General features: G+C 37.0%; 1 protein-coding gene across 3 annotated transcripts in view; it reads right to left on the bottom strand.

The window, feature by feature from the left end:
• Window positions 1-9,480: 9,480 nt before the first annotated feature.
• LOC136158250 (cytochrome P450 2C21-like) overlaps window positions 9,481-20,408 on the bottom strand; it is a 45,168-nt gene continuing 34,240 nt past the window's right edge. For all 3 annotated transcript variants that reach the window (XM_065920043.1, XM_065920046.1, XM_065920045.1), the window contains 2 exons: window positions 11,745-11,886; window positions 9,481-9,662 (listed from right to left, as the gene is read on the bottom strand). In XM_065920043.1, the coding sequence (XP_065776115.1) occupies window positions 9,481-9,662; window positions 11,745-11,886 (324 nt within the window). The remainder of the gene's footprint in view (window positions 9,663-11,744; window positions 11,887-20,408) is intronic.

Consider the following 20,408-nt stretch of genomic DNA (forward strand, 5'->3'; position numbering starts at 1 on the left):
GCCTTCTCCTCCGTCTCTCAGTACCTACCATCTTATTTGGGTTTCACTTACCTTGGACATGGGGTCTCTCTTCACAGATGCTCCAGCAAAGCACAGCTGCTACTCCTTACCTCTGATACAGGGTAGCTCCTCTCCCCCGCTGCCCTTGACTTCCGGCCAGGGGTAGCTCCTCTTGGTCAAATATTGTATACTAATGTATATATACAGAATCTAGAAAAATGATATTGAAGAATTTATTTGCAGGACAGCAATAGAGAAACAGATATAGAGAATAGACTTACGGACATGGGAAGAGGGTAGGAGAGAGTGAGAAGTATGGAAAGAGTAACATGGGAACTTACATTACCATATGTAAAATAGATATCCAACGGGAATTTGCTGTATGTCTCAGGAAACTTAAACAGGGGCTCTGTATCAACCTAGGGAGGCTCAAAAGGGAGGGGATATATGTACACCTATAGCTGATTCATATTGATTTGACAGAAAACAACAAATTCTGTAAAGCAATTATCCCTCAATTAAAAAAAATAAATTTTTTAAAAAGTAAAGTGTAAAAAAACAAGGTCCTGTTATATAGCAGAGGTAACTATATATTAAAAAAAAAAAAAGAATTTTCCAGTAAAGTAAAGCTGGGGGTAGTTTATCACCACTAAATATGTCTTACAAGCAATTGTAAAAGCACAGCAGATAAACCATCAACAAAACAAAAAGACAATCTAATGAATAGGAAAAAATAGTTGCAAATGATATGACCAATAAAGGGCTAATGCTTAAAATATATAACCAATTCATACAACTCAGTATCAAAAGAAAAAACTCCTCTGATTAAAAAGTGGACAGAAGACAGAATATAGAGCTCAGAAATAAACTTATGCACTTATGGACAGTTAAAGAAGGCAAGAGTAAACAGTGGAAAAACACTGTTTCTTCAACAAGTGGTGCTGAGGAAATTGGACTGCTACATGTAAAACAATGAGATTAGAACATTTACTCACATAATACACAAAAATAGACTCAGGACTTCCCTGTGGTCTTATGACTCAGAATTGGCTTGCCAATGCAGGGAACACCAGTTCAATCCCTGCTCTGGGAAGATTCCACATGCCTTGGGGCAACTAATCCCATGGGTCACAACTACTGAGCCTGTGCTCCAAAGTCCATGCTCTGCAATAAGAGAGGTCACCACTCTATGCTGATTCGTGTCAATGTATGACAAAACCCACTGCAATGTTGTGAAGTAATTGGCCTCCAACTAATAAAATAAAATAAAATAAAATAAAAGAGAGAGGTCACCACAACAAGAAGCCCAAGCACCACAGATAGAGAATATCCCCAGCTCACCACAAGTAGAGAAAGCCCACATGCAGCAACAAAGACCTAGCAGAGCCAAAAATTAATTAATTAATAAAATAATTTAATTAATAAATTTATAAAAATAAAGCAAACTCAAATGGATTAAGACCTACAAGCAAGATTGGAGATCATAAAACTCCTACACAAAAAGATAGGCAGAACACACTTTGATACAAATCATAGCAATATTGCTTTTTCTTTGTCTCCTAACACAAAGGGAACAAGAGCAAAAGTAAACAAATGGGACCTGATTAATCTTAAAAGCTGTTGCCCAGCAAAGAAAGCCATCAACAAAATTAAATGAAAATCTACAGACTGGAAGAAAGTATTTGCAAATGATGTGACAAACAAGGGGTTAATATTGAAAATATATAAACAAATTATAAAACTTAATATAAAAAACCCAACCAAATCAAAAAGTGGACAGAAGATCTGAACAGACATTATTCCAAAGACACACTAAAGGCTAACAAGAACATGAAAGGATGCTCAACATTCTTGATTATTAGAGAAATGAAAATCAAAACAATGAGATATCCCACACCTGTCAGATGACTGTCGTCAAAAAGACCACAAATAACAAATGTTGGAGCAGATGTGAAGAGGTGGGAATGTAAATTGGTGCAACCAAGAAGAAAAATATCAATAGTATGGAGGTTCCACACAAAGCTAAAATAGAATCAGCAATTCCACTCTTGGGTATTGTTGTGGTGTTCAGTCACTAAGTTGTGTCTGATTCTTTGCAACCCCATGAACTGCAGCATGCCAGCCTTCCCACTCCCTCACTATCTCCTAGAGTTTGCTCAACCTCAGGTCCATTGAGACAGTGATGCCAACCAACCATCTCATCCTCTGTTGCCCCCTTATCATTTTGCCTTCAATCTTTCCCAGCATTAGGATCTTTTTCAAGGAGTCTGGTCCTCACATCAGGTGGCCAAAGTGTTGGAACTTCAGCTTCAGCATCAGTCCTACCAATGAATATTCAGGGTTGATTTCCTTTAGAATTGATTGGTTTGATCTTGCTGTCCAAGGGACTCTCAACAGTGTTCTCCAGCACCACAGTTCCAAAGCAGCAATTCTTTGGTTCTCAGCCTTCTTTACGGTCCAATTCTCACATGCATACATACATGGCTACTAAAAAAGATCATAGCTTTGACTATATGGACCTTTGTTGGCAAAGTGATAGCTCTGCTTTTTAGTATGCTGTCTAGGTTTGTCACAGCTTTTCTTCTAAGGAGCAAATGTCTTTTAATTTCATGACTGCATTCACCATCTGCAGTGATTTTGGAGCCCAGGAAAGTATAATCTATCACTGTTTCCACTTTTCCCCCATCTATTTGCCATGAAGTGATGGGACCCAATGCAATGATCTTCATTTTTTGAATGTTGAATTTGGGGCCAGATTTTTCACTCTCCTCTTTCACCCTTATCAACAGGCTCTTTAGTTTCTTTTCACTTTCTGCCATTAAAGTGGTATCATCTACATGTCTGAGGTTGTTGGTATTTCTCCCAGCAATCTTGAGCATATCTTGGGTATATATCAAAATAATGAAAATTCTAGTTTGAAAAGATACATGCACCCGAATATTCCTAGCAGCACTATTTACAATAGTGAAGATATGAAAGCAAACTGTCAGTCAACATATGAATAAATAAAGAAGATGTAGTATATGAATATAATGGAATATTGCCCAGTCATAAAAAGAATGAAATTCTCCCAGTTACAGAAACATTGATCAACATTAAGTCAGACAAATAAACAGAAATACTATATAATACCATTATATGAGGAAACTAAAAAATAATACAAACAAATGTGTATGTACAACAGAAAGAGACCTACAGATATATATACCAAGCTAGTGGTTACCAAAGGAAACAGACAAAGGGAAAGGTCAATCCAGGGCATGAGGTTAAGAGATACAAACTACTATCTATAAAATAGATAAGAACAAAAATATATTGTATAGCAAAGGGAATTATAGCCACTAACATGTTATAACTTTTAAGAGAGTATACTCTACAAAATACTGAAAAATTATGCTGTACATGTGAAAAATGTATTATAAACCAACTATACTTAAATATGTAAGTAAATAAAAATTTTTCATATATCCATAAAGAATAGAGAAAGAAAGAAAAAGAACTCATACAACTCAATTGGGCAGACATTCTTATATGTAGAATCTAAAAAGAAATGATATGAATGAACTTACTTACAAAACAGACACTCACAGAGAAGGAACTTATGGTTGCCAGGGGAAAGGGATAGTTAGAGAGTTTGGGATGGACATGTACACACTTCTATATTTAAGATGGATAACCAAGGACCTACTGTATAGCATATGGAACTCTGATCAGTGTTTTGTGGCAGCCTGGATGGGAGGGGTATTTAGGGGAGAATGGACACATGTGTATGTGTGGCTGAGACCCTTCACTGATCACCTGAAACTTTCACAGCATTGTTAATCAGCTATAACCCAATACAAAATAAAAAAGTTTTTTAAAAATAGGCAGATGATCTGAACAGACGTTTTTCCAAAGAAAGTTTCCAAATGGCTAACAGGTCTGTTAAAAGATGCTCAACATCCCTAGTCACCAGGGAAAGGCAATAAAAAACCACAGATAGGCATGGCCTCATACCTGCTTTAATGTCTATGATAATTATGGAATAATTGTGGTAATCATTCACAATGTATTCATATATAAAACCATTACATTGCACGTTAAATACGCTCTTTTCTGCTTTTTATTCTGGCATTCTTTCTCTTTTCACTCCATAATTTTTCACCATACTTGCTACTTTCAGATAATTCCAATGCTTAGATTTAACAGGTTTTTCTTTCTATTGTCTACCTTTTATCCTCATACTTTTGTGTGCATCTTGTTTTTCATGTCTATTTTATTTTCTTTTTCCCTTGATAAAATATTAACATAAAATACCTGCAGTAAAGTGTATTAACCTTAAGTGTACACTTTGCTGAATTTTTACATATGTGTACACCTTCCTAAGCACCATCTACATCAAAATCTAGAATGTATTCCTCTACCACAGGAGGCTCTCTCACTTCCTTTTCCAGTCTCTTTACCCCAGACAATAAACCCTTATTCTGACTTCTCTCAATGAAGGTTAGTTCTGCCTATGCTAGAAAAGAACAGAAACAGAATCTTACAGAATGTACTATTTGGTGTCTGGACTCTTTCGTTCAACCTCATCTTGGACATTCTTCCATGTTTCCACAAGTTGCAGAGGATTGTCTTTTTTTATTGATGGCAGTATCCTATTTCATGAATGTGATGTGATATATTTACCCACTGTTATGCTAATAGACATTGAGTTGATTCCAGTTTGGAGCTACTATAAAGAAAGCTATTGTGAACACTTTTTTCCATGTGTGATCTTAGTTACAGGCTGACATTTTTCAAGGATATACACCTTAATGTCCTCAGGCTCCAGGACCAGGCAGATGTCTAGCTTTAGAACATATGGTAAACATTTCAAAGTTTTGAAACAGTTTATCCCCCCACCAAAATATATGGTAGGTCTAGTAGTACCACTTCCTCATGAACACTTGGAATTTTCAGGACTTTTAAAAAATTCTGGTAGGTACATACTAGTAATCCATTGTGATTTTAATTTTTATTTCCCACATAACTAAAAATGTTGAGTACCTTTTTTCATATTTATTGACCACATGGATATTCTTTTCTGTGAAGAATTTGTTCACACATTTTGCCCATCTAACAAAATATCTGAATGGAAGTCATTCTTTTTACTGATGTAATCTGGATATAAGTTCTTCATTAGATTTATTCAGTGTAAATATTTCTCCCAGACTCTGGCTAGCTTTTTGATGATATTAAATGATATCTATTGATGAATAGGAGTTTTAAAATTAATTTAAATAAAGACCAATTTGTTGATCTCTTATAATCAGTGCTTTTTTGTTCTATTTTGTTAAAACTCTGTCAAGTTCAAGGTCATAATGACTTTCTCTTATGTTTCACAGCAGAGGCTTTATAGTTCTATTTTTCATACTTTTGTCCATGATCCACCTCAAACAAGTGTTTGTAAGCAATTCATAAGGAACAAGTTGATTTTTTCCCCAATATCCATTTCATCTAGCATTAAGATTGTTCTTTCCAGCTAAGTTAAGTGGCACCATCACATGGTCATACAGGTGTGAGTCTGTTTCTAAAGGTTTTTCTATTCTAGTGTATTTCAAGTTGTTATTCTTATGCCAATACCATATTGTCCTAATTATTATAGCTTTAAACTAAGTCCTCATATCGGGTGTAAGTCTTCAACCTTTATTCTTCTTTCTTTCTTGATTATAATAACTTTTTTGTATTTCCACACAAATTTTAGATCAATTGATCAATTCAGAATTTCTGATATTTACTGAGAATTCATTGAATCTCTACATTGGCAGAATTGACACTTAAACAATACTGATTTTTTTAAATTTATGAACAGGGTATAACTCTATATTTGGGTATAATTTCTCCCAGCAACGTTGCGAAATTTGAAGTATTGAAGTGTTTCACATGATTCATTAGATTCAGCCCTAGATATTTGCAGGGAGCAGTTAGCTTATTTTAAGTGAATCTTTTATCAATATCATTATTTAATTATTTGATCTTAGTACAAAGCAGTAGAATTCCTTTTATTCAATTCATTTCTTTATTAACCTTGTAGCCAGTTCTCAAGGCCATTCTACTTTGCCATCAGCAGTGTACTTCTATTACACTCTCAAATGTAACATTCTCAAGATCTAAGGAGGACATGCTTAACAGTTTGCTTTGTTTATTTTTGCTTAGCAGCTCCTTGGGACTTTCAAAAAGTTTCTATTCTTTGTCATATATGTCCACTAAAGACCACTCAGTTAGCTTAGTGCTCATCTAATAATTGGACAGATATTTCCTTAGTAGTTTTAGGAATCAAAACAGCACCTACTGTTTGCAAGACGCTTTATATATATACATATATAGAGAGAGAGAGAGAGAAAGAGAGAGAGAGAGAGATTGGAGCATGCCTTCAACATGCATCCAGACACTTAATAGTTCTGCTGTGTCCTTCACTTCCTTCTTGCACAGAACCTCCAGATTTGCCAGAGGTGAGAGTTTAGGGTCTACTCCCGTCTTTTCAGGGCATTTGTAGATTTCTAACGTCTCAGGAGGGCTTCCCAGGTGTTACTAGTGGTAAAGAACCTGCCTGCCAAGGCCTAAGACACAAGAGTTGAAGGTTCAATCCCTAGATTAGAAAGATCCCTGGAGGAGGGCGTGGCAATCCAGTCCAGTATCCTTGCCTGGAGAATTCCATAGACAGAGGAGCCTGTCTGGTTATAGCCCTTAGGTTTGTGCTGAGTCAGACACAACTGAAGTGACTTGACATGCACCCACACAAAGTGTCTTAGGAATTCATCAGGTTTTCAAAGACTTCCATGAATATCTCATTCCTCAACTTTTCCTTTTAAGCTTTTTCGTTAGTGTACTGATTTCTATAGCTTTGGGCATCTACAATATTCAAAAATTGCCCCTGATTGTTTTCAACAAATGTGTCTGTGGAAAGGCTGTTCATACTGGGAAAGTTCTGAGTCAGATCAATCCTGAATGTAGTCTTCCACAGGGACCACAGGCAGGTCAAATAATGATTCTCTGGGAACAGGATTTTGAAGGAGTTCCAGCTCCACTCACTGCTTCCTCTTTGTGGGTGACATATTGTTGATGCTTTTCACCATGATTATAGTCTGTAGCTTTTCAAGGCTACCTCAGAGCTGGGAAGATAGAAGGGAATAAGGCAAAACATGACAAACCTCACTCTTATAACTGAGGTTTATCCATTTTCCTGAAGAAACACTCTGCAGATTGATGCACGTCTTGGCTAATGGCCAAAGATCTGAGAAAACGGACCTGATAATTTTTACTTGCGCTTTCATTGTTTTACATCAGAGAGAATTATTAAAAGTCATTACTCCATACCACATTTGCTGACATCTTTCAGTCTAATTTTGAACAGAAGTAATGAAAAGTGGATACTCTTACTTTTTTCAAACTTATAGGGTTCAATATTTCACCATTAATGAAAATAGTTTCTAGGATTTTGGACATCTTTTTTTTCAGAATTTTTCTCAATTTACAGAGAATGTATATCATAAAAAAAAAAATGTTGACCATTATTAAACTTTTTACATTTACTGAGAAGGTCACTTTTTCCACCAGATAGGTTAGTGATTATGCTACACATTGTACATCAAACAATGCACTGATAATCTAGGGCTCTGGGTGACATTAGTTTTCTCCAGCAGAAGACATGTTCCAGCAAGCAAAAAATGTTTAGGGGTGAATCAATGTAATTTAACCAATGTTTAAAATTACTTAGAGATGAACTTTAGCTTTATAACTACTCTTCAATTTCAGGTTAATTCTTAAGGTTGTTTGCAGATCTTCATGACCTTCAGGCTTCAGGTGGAATATTTACTTGAATATTTACTGGAATATTTACTTGATCCTTCTTACTTGGCAAGCTCTAGATACCAATTTTTTTTTCTCCAAGTAGTCAGAACCTCAAAAAAAATTTTTATGGTTCTAAAGTTCCTACATGACATTTTATAGCCAGCCCTTCAGACTCTCAGCTCCTGATTTCAAATCAACAATCACTTCAAAGGTAAAAGCACATCAAGTAACAGGCTTCCTAATATGGATTTCCCAAACCCTCTGCTTTCTTGTCACCAAAAATCCTCACAACTTTGAACACTCTTCCCTGCTGACAAATATATATGTACATAGGCATGTGTGTGTGTGTGTGTGTGATGAGCCAGACAGAGGAAGAAAATGCAGACATAAATATAGATGTTATATCAAAAAGTTTCTGGTCTTTGCAATTATATATTATTTGTAGATGATAAAATGTCCTACTTGAAAAATCCATGAAAAGTAACTAAAGTTACTAAATCTACCAAAAAATTCAGTTCTCAGCATATAAAAGGGTTTGGTCAAATAGTCTTTCTATTACAGTCATGACAGAAAAGTAAAGAGATACATACTTTTTAGGGCATTATTCTTCAGTATTGATGAAAAACAAAAATGCACATGCAGACACTTCATTTCTAGCAAACTATCCCAAAGAGATAGTACAGGAATAATAAAAGATATATGCAGGTAGGAGCATTTCTATATTAACAAAAGTACAAAATTAATCTAAATATCCTTGAAAACTAAGATAATTTTTAAGATTATTATAGGCATGAAATATGGTATTATGAAATACATTTATTTATATAGATTGTGAAAATATCTGTTGCTATTGTCTAATGTCACCAAGAAGTGAGAAATCAGAGATATATTATAAAGAATACATACATACACACATACCCACAGAAACATATGCATATTTCTATCTGTGTTCAAATATAACCATAAATACATATTATTTTTCTTCTTTTTTGTTTTAATATGTCTGTATATCTGTAATTGGATCTATGTGTGGATCTGTGTTTAATAACTAGGGGAAAAGAGAAAGGACAGCCTTGAAAATAACTAGCAAATGTAATTTTTATCTCATGTTATTCCTTCTAGCTGGAGTAATCTTCTTCTGCTTTCTTCTTGCGTGTATGTATGTATGTGTGTATATATATATATATATATGTATGTATGCATATATAAAAACATATACACCACACATATAATTACACTCTAATGAACATTGAAAAAAACAGAAACTATACAAGCCAAACTGTCAAGAGATTACTCCCCTGAAGAGATAATAGCAGTAAGAGATGAGTACATTATACACATATATTTTTAACACGTAATAATTTTCTACTCTAATTTTTTAAAAAATCAAAATATGACATTTGTAGGGTACCTTTCCACTGTAGATGAGATACAGCTTAAGATCTCAGGATAGAATTACAAAAAACATTTTATTGAAGGCAAAACAGTGAGCTATATTTCATGAAGCAAAACTTGAACTGAATCTTATGGAAAATCAGAAGAGACAGGACTCAGGAATGTCACTCCTGACATTAGGGAGAGGTGGACCATAGCTAAAAGCAAGGGCAAAGAGCATCAGTTTGTGCAGATAGAGCTGAAGAAGCTCATTGCAATCTGGCAGCGGCCCTTTCTTCATATTGGAATGAAACAGACCTCGTAGAAGTGTGGTATAGAGCCCACCCCTTTCAGAAGTGGTGTAGTGTCAATGTTCTTCGGATCAACCAGAGGTTTCAAGGTAAAATGCTGTAAAATGCTGACCAGGAGTAAAAACAGCTCCATGCGTGCCAAGCCTTCTCCAACACAAACTCTTTTTCCTAAAAAAGACATATAAGTGAAATATCCATATAATTCTCATTTGACCTAGTGCACAGGGAGGTGTAGATAAATACGAAATGAAAGAATAGAGTAAATAAATACATAAACTAAGGAAAGACCAAATAACCAATGGCTTCTCCTATTTACACCAAAATCTGGTCTGCTTCATTCCATCAGAACATATTTCTGTGTACATTCTATTTAATATGTTTTTAAAAATCTGTTCTGTACACCCACATTGGAATTGCTTTCCTGAGGGTGGCCAGCGACATTTTTCTACACTAACACACACACACAGATATACACACACACACAAACATACACACACACACAGGCATATATACACACACACACTCATCCCAATTGGCATGAGGCACACTATAGCCTTTCCATCTACCTCCAACCCAAGTCTCAACAACAGGTTTATTTCTCCTCATCTGAGTCCTAAAAAAATCTTGACCTTGCATGTCCCTGTATTAACACTATTTTAAGAGTTTACCCATATCAGGTATAAAAAGAAATGTCACAATCTAGACACAAGTATTACTACATGCTCACCAAGCCCCAGACACATAAACTATTTCAAGTGTCAGGAATTTCCAATCATTCCTCCAACTGAAATACTCATCCCCTCAGCTCTGCCAGCTGAGATTCTCTACATCCTTCTAGATACAGCACAGGTGTCATTTATTCCATACAAACTTCTTTGATCTATCTAGGGAGATATAATTTACTCACTCACTGGGAGTATTATTATTAATTATTAATGCTTCTAATACAGAATATTTCACATGAAATCGCAATTATGCCTCTGACCCACACACTGGAATATAAGCTCATAAGGTAAAGCCTTAGATCTTAAAATGGTAGCACAGTGTCAGTACAAAAGCAATCCCACAAACCCTGTAAATTGAGCAGAAATTTTGAGCAGGCTCATTATGCAACAGTGGACCCAAAATACAGGAAGAACTTAAGGAGATAAGCAGGGTCTCTCTATGCAATCACCTCTGGACATTGTTCATAGTCTGGGGATGTTTCTCCATCTTCCCAGATCAATTCTGTTTGTTTTTCTTTTGCACCTACTCTGTGTTTAGGAAGTTGATTTATTTGGAATGCATAACTCCAGTAGTTAGCTACCTTCTTCACTGTGAGTAAACTCAGAGGATTAAACATTGAGAAGGTTACAGTATGTCCTCCCTCAGTCCCAGCCTGCCAGGCCACAGTTTCAGCAGTGGCTGTATTCTCCAATCTACAGACCCATCTCCTGCTGAGGCATCCATTCTCTCTTTGCTAAAAATCTGCTTGAGTTTCAGCAATATCCTCCACCTCCCTACCCTTCCGACATAGGATGGTAACATCATCCTGCTGATGCTCATCCATGAATCCTCGACCACTCCTTGCCACTTCCCTTAATCATGTCCACACCTCTGAAAACAGTCTGTTCATTAAACAGTCTGAAGTATGCTACCTCTTTCTTTCAAGGACCCTAACAAACTAAAGGAAGATACTAAATATAAAATATTTCTTCCTGCAAGAAAACTTCTTTTATTCTCCAACTACTCTGCCCTCTGCCCTGTCCCTCAAAATGCAACATTCAGGGGCTTCTCTCTCTGGGGGCCGACAGAAGCCCTTTGAAGAGTATTTTCTCTCTGGAGTATACTTGCCTTTAACCTGCATTCCTCTTTCTTAGAGGAAGGATGTGTCTGTTACTCACATTTGTATCTCTGGACCTGAGTGAGCATGAGTCTACTGCATATAAGGTATGTAGACTACATTGAGTGAATTGACTCATTCATTGAGTGAATTGACTTCATTGAGAGAATTGACTTCTCAGGGCAGGGGAGAAAAGTCGCAGTGGAACTAGACATCTAGGAGGAGCTCTTAGAATACTCAGCACTGGGTAAGAGAGCAGAAGTCAGGAAATACAGCCTCCAATCCAGTGAGAAATTATCTGCACTTTGGGAGTGGTGCCTCTGGCCTCATGCAAATGACAATTTGTCCAGCCCAGACTAGCCTCCATGCAAAGCCCTTCCTTCTCTCCTTTCACCACTGATGTACAGGCAAAAATGAAGCATGCTTGCCTGCTGAAAAAGCCATGAAGTAGTCACTCTTCTTAAAGTTACCACTTTTATCCAGGAAGTGACCAGGATCAAACTGCTCTGGGTTGGGAAACTCCTTGCCATCGTGCAGGACAGAAGTCAGAGATGTTAATATGGTTGTGCCCTGAGATAAAAACAAACAGATTAACGAGATTATAAAAATGGTCATGGTGCTTGAAAAAAAATACCTTGTCTAATCCTTTCCTTTTGTAGATGAGATGACTGAGGCACATACAAAAAAGTTATTCTTTCCATGTCAGAGAACAAATTAATGACCAAGCCTGTGCTGTGCTTAGTCACGCAGTCATGTCCGACTCTTTGCAACCCCATGGACTGTAGCCCACCAGGCTCCTCAGTCCATGGGGATTCTCCAGGCAAGAATTATGGAGTGCCGTGCCCTCCTCCAGGGAATCTTTCCAATCCAGGGATCGAACCTAGGTCTCCCTCATTGCAGGCAGATTCTTTACTGTCTGAGCCACCAGGGAACCCCAATGACCGAGTCTAACTGGTCTTAAATCCTATAATGTTCTGGGCATACACACCGAGGAAACCAGATCTGAAAGAGACACGTGCACCCCAATGTTCATCACAGCACTGTTTATAATAGCCAGGACATGGAAGCAACCTAGATGCCCATCAGCAGACGAATGGATAAGGAAGCTGTGGTACATATACACCAAGGAATATTACTCAGCTATTAAAAAGAATTCATTTGAATCAGTTCTAATGAGATGGATGAAACTGGAGCCCATTATACAGAGTGAAGTAAGCCAGAAAGGTAAAGAACATTACAGCATACTAACACATATATATATGGAATTTAAAAAGATGGTAACGATAACCCTATATGCAAAACAGAAAAAGAGACACAGAAGTACAGAACAGACTTTTGAACTCTGTGGGAGAAGGTGAGGGTGGGATGTTTCGAAAGAACAGCATGTATATTATCTATGGTGAAACAGATCACCAGCCCAGGTGGGATGCATGAGACAAGTGCTCAGGCCTGGTGCACTGGGAAGACCCAGAGGAATCGGGTGGAGAGGGAGGTGGGAGGGGGGATCAGGATGGGAAATACGTGTAACTCTATGGCTGATTCATATCAATGTATGACAAAACCCACTGAAAAAATTAAAAATTAAAAAAAAAATCCTATAATGTCAGTTCAGGGCACTGTTAAAACCTGACTCCAAGACCATCATCTTCAGCTTGACGCCTATCTGTTGCAGTTGCTTTCCAGTAAATTAAAGGAGCTTCATTTTTCTTGACCAAATAAAAAAGCCATGCTGTTTAAACGTGCTGATGTCACTGAAAATCTAGCTCTTTCTCTTTGGAATCAAATATGACATCTTCTTCAAGACACTCTCTGACATAAATCACAACAGAATCCTCTATGACCCACCTCCCAGAATATTGGAAATAAAAGCAAAAATAAACAAATGGGACCTAATGAAAATTAAAAGCTTTTGCACAACAAAGGAAACTATAAGTAAGGTGAAATGACAGCCCTCAGATTGGGAGAAAATAATAGCAAATGAAGAAACAGACAAAGGATTAATCTCAAAAATATACAAGCAACCCCTGAAGCTCAATTCCAGAAAAATAAATGACCCAATCAAAAAATGGGCCAAAGAACTAAACAGACATTTCTCCAAAGAAGACATACAGATGGCTAGCAAACACATGAAAAGATGATCAACATCACTCATTATCAGAGAAATGCAAATCAAAACTTCAGTGAGGTACCATTACATGCCAGTCAGAATGGCTGCTATCCAAAAGTCTACAAGCAATAAATGCTGGAAAGGGTGTGGAGAAAAGGGAACCCTCTTACACTGTTGGTGGGAATGCAAACTAATACAGCTGCTATGGAGAACAGTGTGGAGATCCCTTAAAAACTGGAAATAGAACTGCCATATGACCCAGCAATCCCACTTCTGGGCATACACACCGAGGAAACCAGATCTGAAAGAGACACATGCACCCCAATGTTCATCACAACACTGTTTATAATAGCCAGGACATGGAAACAACCTAGATGCCCATCAGCAGACGAATGGATAAGGAAGCTAAGGTACATATACACCAAGGAATATTACTCAGCCGTTAAAAAGAATTCATTTGAATCAGTTCTAATGAGATGGATGAAACTGGAGCCCATTATACAGAGTGAAGTAAGTCAGAATGATAAAGACCAATACAGTATACTAACGCATATATATGGAATTTAGAAAGATGGTAATGATAACCCTATATGCAAAACAGAAAAAGAGACACAGATATACAGAACAGACTTTTGCACTCTGTGGGAGAAGGCGAGGGTGGGATGTTTTGAGAGAACAGCGTCGAAACATGTATATTACCTAGGGTGAAACAGATCACCAGTCCAGGTTGGATGCATGAGACAAGTGCTCGGGGCTGGTACACTGGGAAGGCCCAGAGGGATCGGGTGGGGAGGGAGGTGGGAGGGGGGATCAGGATGGGGAACACATGTAAATCTATGGCTGATTTATGTCAATGTATGGCAAAGACCACTATAATTGTAAAGTAATTAGCCTCCAACTAATAAAAATAAATTAAAAATAAATAAATAAATAAAATTTAAAAAATAAAAACTTATTCCAAGGGGGAAAAAAGAAAACTACATGAGTGGCCATATTTTTGAAACCTATTTTCTTCTCCTACTAAGATGAGACACTGGTAAGCATTCCCTCCTCCTGCTGTTTTTTCAATGTATTTGTTGAATATTCTTCTGGAAATAAGATGGCATTTCTGGTTTCTTGTAAGGTTTATCCTAAACTCAGAGATACCATGTAACATAATGATTTAGAGTTTAGTTTTTAGAATCAATTGAACATTTTTCTCTATTAAATTAATCTCTGTGACTATAGGCAAGTTTTTTTTAACATTTGCATGCCTCATTTTCATCACAAGTAAAATATAAACAGAGTTCCCTGGTGTCTAGGGTTCAATCTGTAGCTTAGGTTTAATCCCTGGTTGGGGAACTGAGATCCCACAAGTCACTCAGCATGCCAAAAAAACTAAACTAACAAAAACAAAAAAGCATAAACAATAAATTTGCATTATTTTATTATATAATGAGATAATATAAGAAATACTTTTTAAACAGAGGCTATTACCACAAGCTAAAATGTTCAATAAATAAAAATTTTGCTACCGTTATGATAACAATGATTTTATTCACAATATCTTGGGATCATAATAATACAGAGACAAAATTCAAATTCAGATTCATCTGAATACCTTCTGGTATACTGTATGGCCTTTCCAAATACATGATATAGTTCTCACTCCAAAACATCATGAATTGAAAGACAGACCATCATTTCCATGTATGAAAATAAATAAAAGAATCAAGATTGCCAGGAGAAATATCAATAACCTCAGATACGCAGATACCACACTTATGGCAGAAAGTGAAGAGGAACTAAAGAGCTTCTTGATGAAAGTGAAAGATGAAACACCTGGCTTAAAACTCAACATTCAAAAACGAAGGTCAGGGCATCCAGTTCCATCACTTCATGACAAATAGATGGGGAAACAATGGAAACAGTGACAGACTTTGTTTTCTTGGGCTCCAAAATCACTGCAGATTGTGACTTGCAGCCATGAAATTAAAAGATGCTTAGTCCATGGAAGAAAAGCTATGATCAACCTAGACAACATATTAAAAACCAGAGATATTACTTTGCTGACAACGGTTCATCCAGTCAAAACAATCGTTTTTCCAGTAGTCAAGTATAGAGCTGGACCACAAAGAATGTTGAGCATCGATGAATTGATGCTTTTGAACGTGGTGTTGGAGAAGACTCTTGAGAGATCCTTGAACTGCAAGATCAAACCAGTCAACCCTGAAGGAAATCAGTCCTGAAAGTTCATTGGCAGGACTGAAGCAGAAACTCCAATACTTTGGCCACCTGATGACAACAACTGACTCATTCGAAAAGACCCTGATGCTAGGAAAGATTGAAAGCAGGAGGAGAAGGGGACGACAGAGGGTGAGGTGGTTGGATGGCATCACTGACTCAATGGACATGAGTTTGAGCAAGCTCCAGGAGATGGTGATGGACAGGGAGGCCTGGCATGCTGCAGTCCATGGGGTTGCAAAGACTTGGTCATGAATGAGTAACTGAACTGAGTGGAATAAAGGACAAACTGAAGTTTCAGTCTTTCCTGAACCTCTTCCTTATGACACAGCAACTCCTGTGATTCATTTTCTGACCTGGGTGGACTTAGATATATGCCTTGAGCATGAAGTACAGGAAGATAGTATGGCCACACTACAAAGGCTTTCATATAAGTTAATTAGTGACAAAAAATTTATCCTGGATGATGGGACCATCTGTTGCTGTTTAGTCGCTGAGTTGTGTCTGATTCTCTGCGACCCCATGGACTGTAGCCTGCCAGGCCACACTGTCCGTGAGATTTCCCAGGCAAGAATACTGGACTGGGTTACCATTTCCTTCTCCCAGGGATCTTCCCAACTGAGGAAGATGGGACCATGTACTTCAAGGTATAACAGAGCAACTGCTTTTGAGTTGCCCTCACAAACCTGAAATAAATATAAATACAGAGAGGAGGACTTCCCTGTTGGTCCAGTGGTGAAGAATCTGCCTGCCACAGGACATGGGTTTGATCCCTGGTCAGGGAACAACCCACATGCCTCAGGGCAACAAAGTCCGTGCACCACAACTACTGAGCCCACATGCTCTACAGCCTGCATGCTGCAACAAGACAAGCCACTGCAATGAGAAGCCCAGGCACCACACTAGAGACTAGCCTCTGCTCACCGCAACTAAAGAGAGCCCACATGCAGCAATGAAGGCCCAGTGCAGCCAAATAAATAATACTTTCTGAAATCTACAGGGGAAAAACATGAAGTAACAGCTTTCCAGCATTGAACAAGAGGCAATCCAGGATTGTGATACTTTAATAAAGAGGAATTAGGTAGGCCCTATATTCACTCCTAATACACTTCTGAGAACACTTTCCTCCTAGAGTGCAGGGAGGTGGTAGCCAAGCAAAGTGAGACCCTTTCTGAGCTAAGGAGACAGAGATCAATGCCTGATGCCTACAACTAATGAGGAAGGACACAAGTCAGGAAGAATCTATAAACAGGGACAAACTCAAAAGTATACAAGACCATCCTCTGTACATTCATATCTGTGGGTTGGGCAGCTTCAGGACCCCAATTAGAGTATGACTGCTGGGGAGGTGAGAACTGAAGGTGGATACCAGATACTGTACAGTGACAGAGAAGTTGAGGTTCCATCCCAGTGAGAGTGGAAAGAACTTTCCTGGCAACTCAGATTTTCTATCATGATTGATCCCCTAATTCTAAATTGTTGGATTAAAGAACCCACCCTGGACTAATGGTCATGCCCTAAGATTAAATCAAACATTGAAATTAAATCACAATGACAATTATAGTAAGCTTAAGAGACTAAAAGACATCTGTCAGTAATTTAGCTGCCTTTCAAAATAAAATTCAGTGCCCTTTAAAGAAAAGGTATTCCAGATTCCCTGTAAGACATCGTTCAGAACATTCACTATACAACAGAAAACAAAAAATAAATATGAAATGAAGGAAATGTGACCCAAATTTGAAGAAAAATAGCCAATAGAAGTAAAACCCATATTATCCTAGATGTTAAAATTATCTAAGAACTACACAAGAATTACAAACCATCTATCATAAGTATATCCAAGTTCTTAAAGGAATAATTAATAACAAAAAAAGAACAAATGAGAAATCTCAACAGAGATTTAAAACTATAAAAATAGAAATTCTAGAAATGAAATTTTTATAGGATTGAATTAAAAACATTAGAGACTGCAAAAGAAAATGTTAGTGAATTTAGAGACTTATCAATAGAGTAACAGCTGAGAAGCCCCTATTGGAAGAACTTTCCAACAGACAGTAATTATAAACTGTGAAATAAACACAAACACACACATTCTGCAAGGTAGCCAAAAGCATGAAAATACTGAAGTGTAGAAAACACTTGAGAAGACAAAAAGATACTGGGTGAGTTTTCCACTTTAAAGATGTTATCATGAGGACAGGTCTCAGACAACAAAATATTGAGTGACTAGAACATGGCCATAAGCCACGTCTCACTGCTTTAAAGAATCAATGACAACATTCAGCTGTACCTACTGCACAGAAACCAAAAAAAAAGAGGGGGCGGGGGGTAATACCATAAAAGAAAGAGCCAGAGAAGAGGACCCTTAAATTCCCTGTATGAAATATCCCAAATCTCTGACAATCCTATAATCCTTGAATTACGTGTGGAATAAATTCCAGATAACTACCCTAAAGTTAAAAAAACTAAATTTAAAACTCAGAATTTTGAGTTGAGAACAGCATAGTTAACGACCTGCTAAAACAAGCAAGTAAACAAAGATTGATGTTCCTCAAAGGACATAAATGAATCACGAGTCCCTGCGATATATCATTAAAAATATGTAGGACACAGATACATACACACACGCACCAAGAAAATGTGACCCATACACAAGAGAAAAAGAAGAACAACACTAGCACTAAAATAACAATAGCGAAAATGGAATAAACAGATAAGAGTTTTGAATCATGGTCAAATTTTGAATTTATAATCATAACTATTATAGTCAAGGAAATGAAAAAATGTCTCAACATAAAGTAAAATGTTAATGAATGAGTGATCAAAATATAAATTGTAAAGAGAACCCAAATGGAAATTCCAAAACTAAAATTTATGGTTGATTAGATTAATTATTAAATAGACTTTACAATAGTTTGAAAGAAAAAGTTGGTGAAATAGAAGATAAATCAATAAAACTTTTTTCAGTCTGGAGGGAAGGAAAAAATTGAAAGCAAATAAGCAAACAGAACCTAAGGAACATTTTCAACAACACCATAAGGTGATTGGAGTACCAAAAAAAGAAAGAAAATAATTAAGAGAGAATGGGCAAAAAAAAATTGAGAAAATAATGAAGAAAATGTAGACATCTACAATGTAGACAAATAGAATAAATAAAAACAAAACCAGACTTAAACATAAATATATTGTAGTTAAAGTATAGTCAAATACACAGAGAAAACTTGAAGACAGTCAAAGAAAAATGCCCCATTACCTACACAAGAACAAGAATTCAAATGACTGCTGACTACTCACCAGAAAATACTTGACCCAGAAAATAAAAATATGGAATATTTTTGAATGAAATATTTAAAATTATTTCATTTAATATTTAATATTGATTTCATTTAATACTTAAATGAAATATTTAAAGTGCTAAAAAGAAAAAACTTATACCCAGTTAACTTATACCCTGGTAATCTATATCCAGATACCCACCTGTTGTAAACAAATACTTCCCTGCCTATTTCTTAAAGTATTATCTATGGTTACCTTTATTCTACAATGGCAGATTGAGGCCACATGGTCCACAAAATCTGTATCACTATGTGACCTCTTAAAGAGATGTTTGCCAACCCTGCTTAAAGCAAAAATTATAACACTAATGGCAGCTTTATAATATACATAGGTATTATACATGTAATAACTTTGGTATAAAGGAAGAGGAACAGGTTAAATAGTCATATATGACTGCAGTGTTCCTGTATTTTTTAATTTAATAGTTTAATTTTAAGAAGACTGTAAAAATTTAAGGATACATATTGTAATCTCAAGAGAAATCATTTAAAAAATAGTTCAATGACAACAGATACTTACAATCCTGAAAAAAAATATATACTAATCCAGAGGAAGGCAAGAAACGAGAAGTAGAGAGATATAAAAAAGAGGGACAAACAAAAAACCAGTTTTTTTTTTTTTCAGTGGGTTTTGTCATACATTGATATGAATCAGCCATAGAGTTACACGTATTCCCCATCCCGGTCCCCCATCCCACCTCCCTCTCCACCCGATTCCTCTGGGTCTTCCCAGTGCACCAGGCCCGAGCACTTGACTCATGCATCCCACCTGGGCTGGTGGTCTGTTTCACCACAGATAATATACATGCTGTTCTTTTGAAACATCCCACCCTCACCTTCTCCCACAGAGTTCAAAAGTCTGTTCTGTACTTCTGCGCCTCTTCTTCTGCCCTGCATATAGGGCCATCGTTACCATCTTTCTAAATTCCATATATATGTGTTAGTATACTGTAATGTTCTTTATCTTTCTGGCTTACTTCACTCTGTAAAATGGGCTCCAGTTTCATCCATCTCATTAGAACTGATTCAAATGAATTCTTTTTAACGGCTGATTAATATTCCATTGTGTATATGTACCATAGCTTCCTTATCCATTCATCTGCTGATGGGCATCTAGGTTGTTTCCATGTCCTGGCTATTATAAACAGTGCTGCGATGAACATTGGGGTGCACGTGTCTCTTTCAGATCTGGATTCCTCAGTGTGTATGCCCAGGAGTGGTATTGCTGGGTCATATGGCAGTTCTAGTTCCAGTTTTTTAAGAAATCTCCACACTGTTTTCCATAGTGGCTGTACTAGTTTGCATTCCCACCAACAGTGTAAGAGGGTTCCCTTTTCTCCACACCCTCTCCAGCATTTATTGCTTGTAGACTTTTGGATAGCAGCCATTCTGACTGGCGTGTAATGGTACCTCATTGTGGTTTTGAT

This window comes from Muntiacus reevesi, chromosome 2, assembly GCF_963930625.1.
Source record: "Muntiacus reevesi chromosome 2, mMunRee1.1, whole genome shotgun sequence".
Lineage (NCBI taxonomy): Eukaryota > Metazoa > Chordata > Mammalia > Artiodactyla > Cervidae > Muntiacus > Muntiacus reevesi.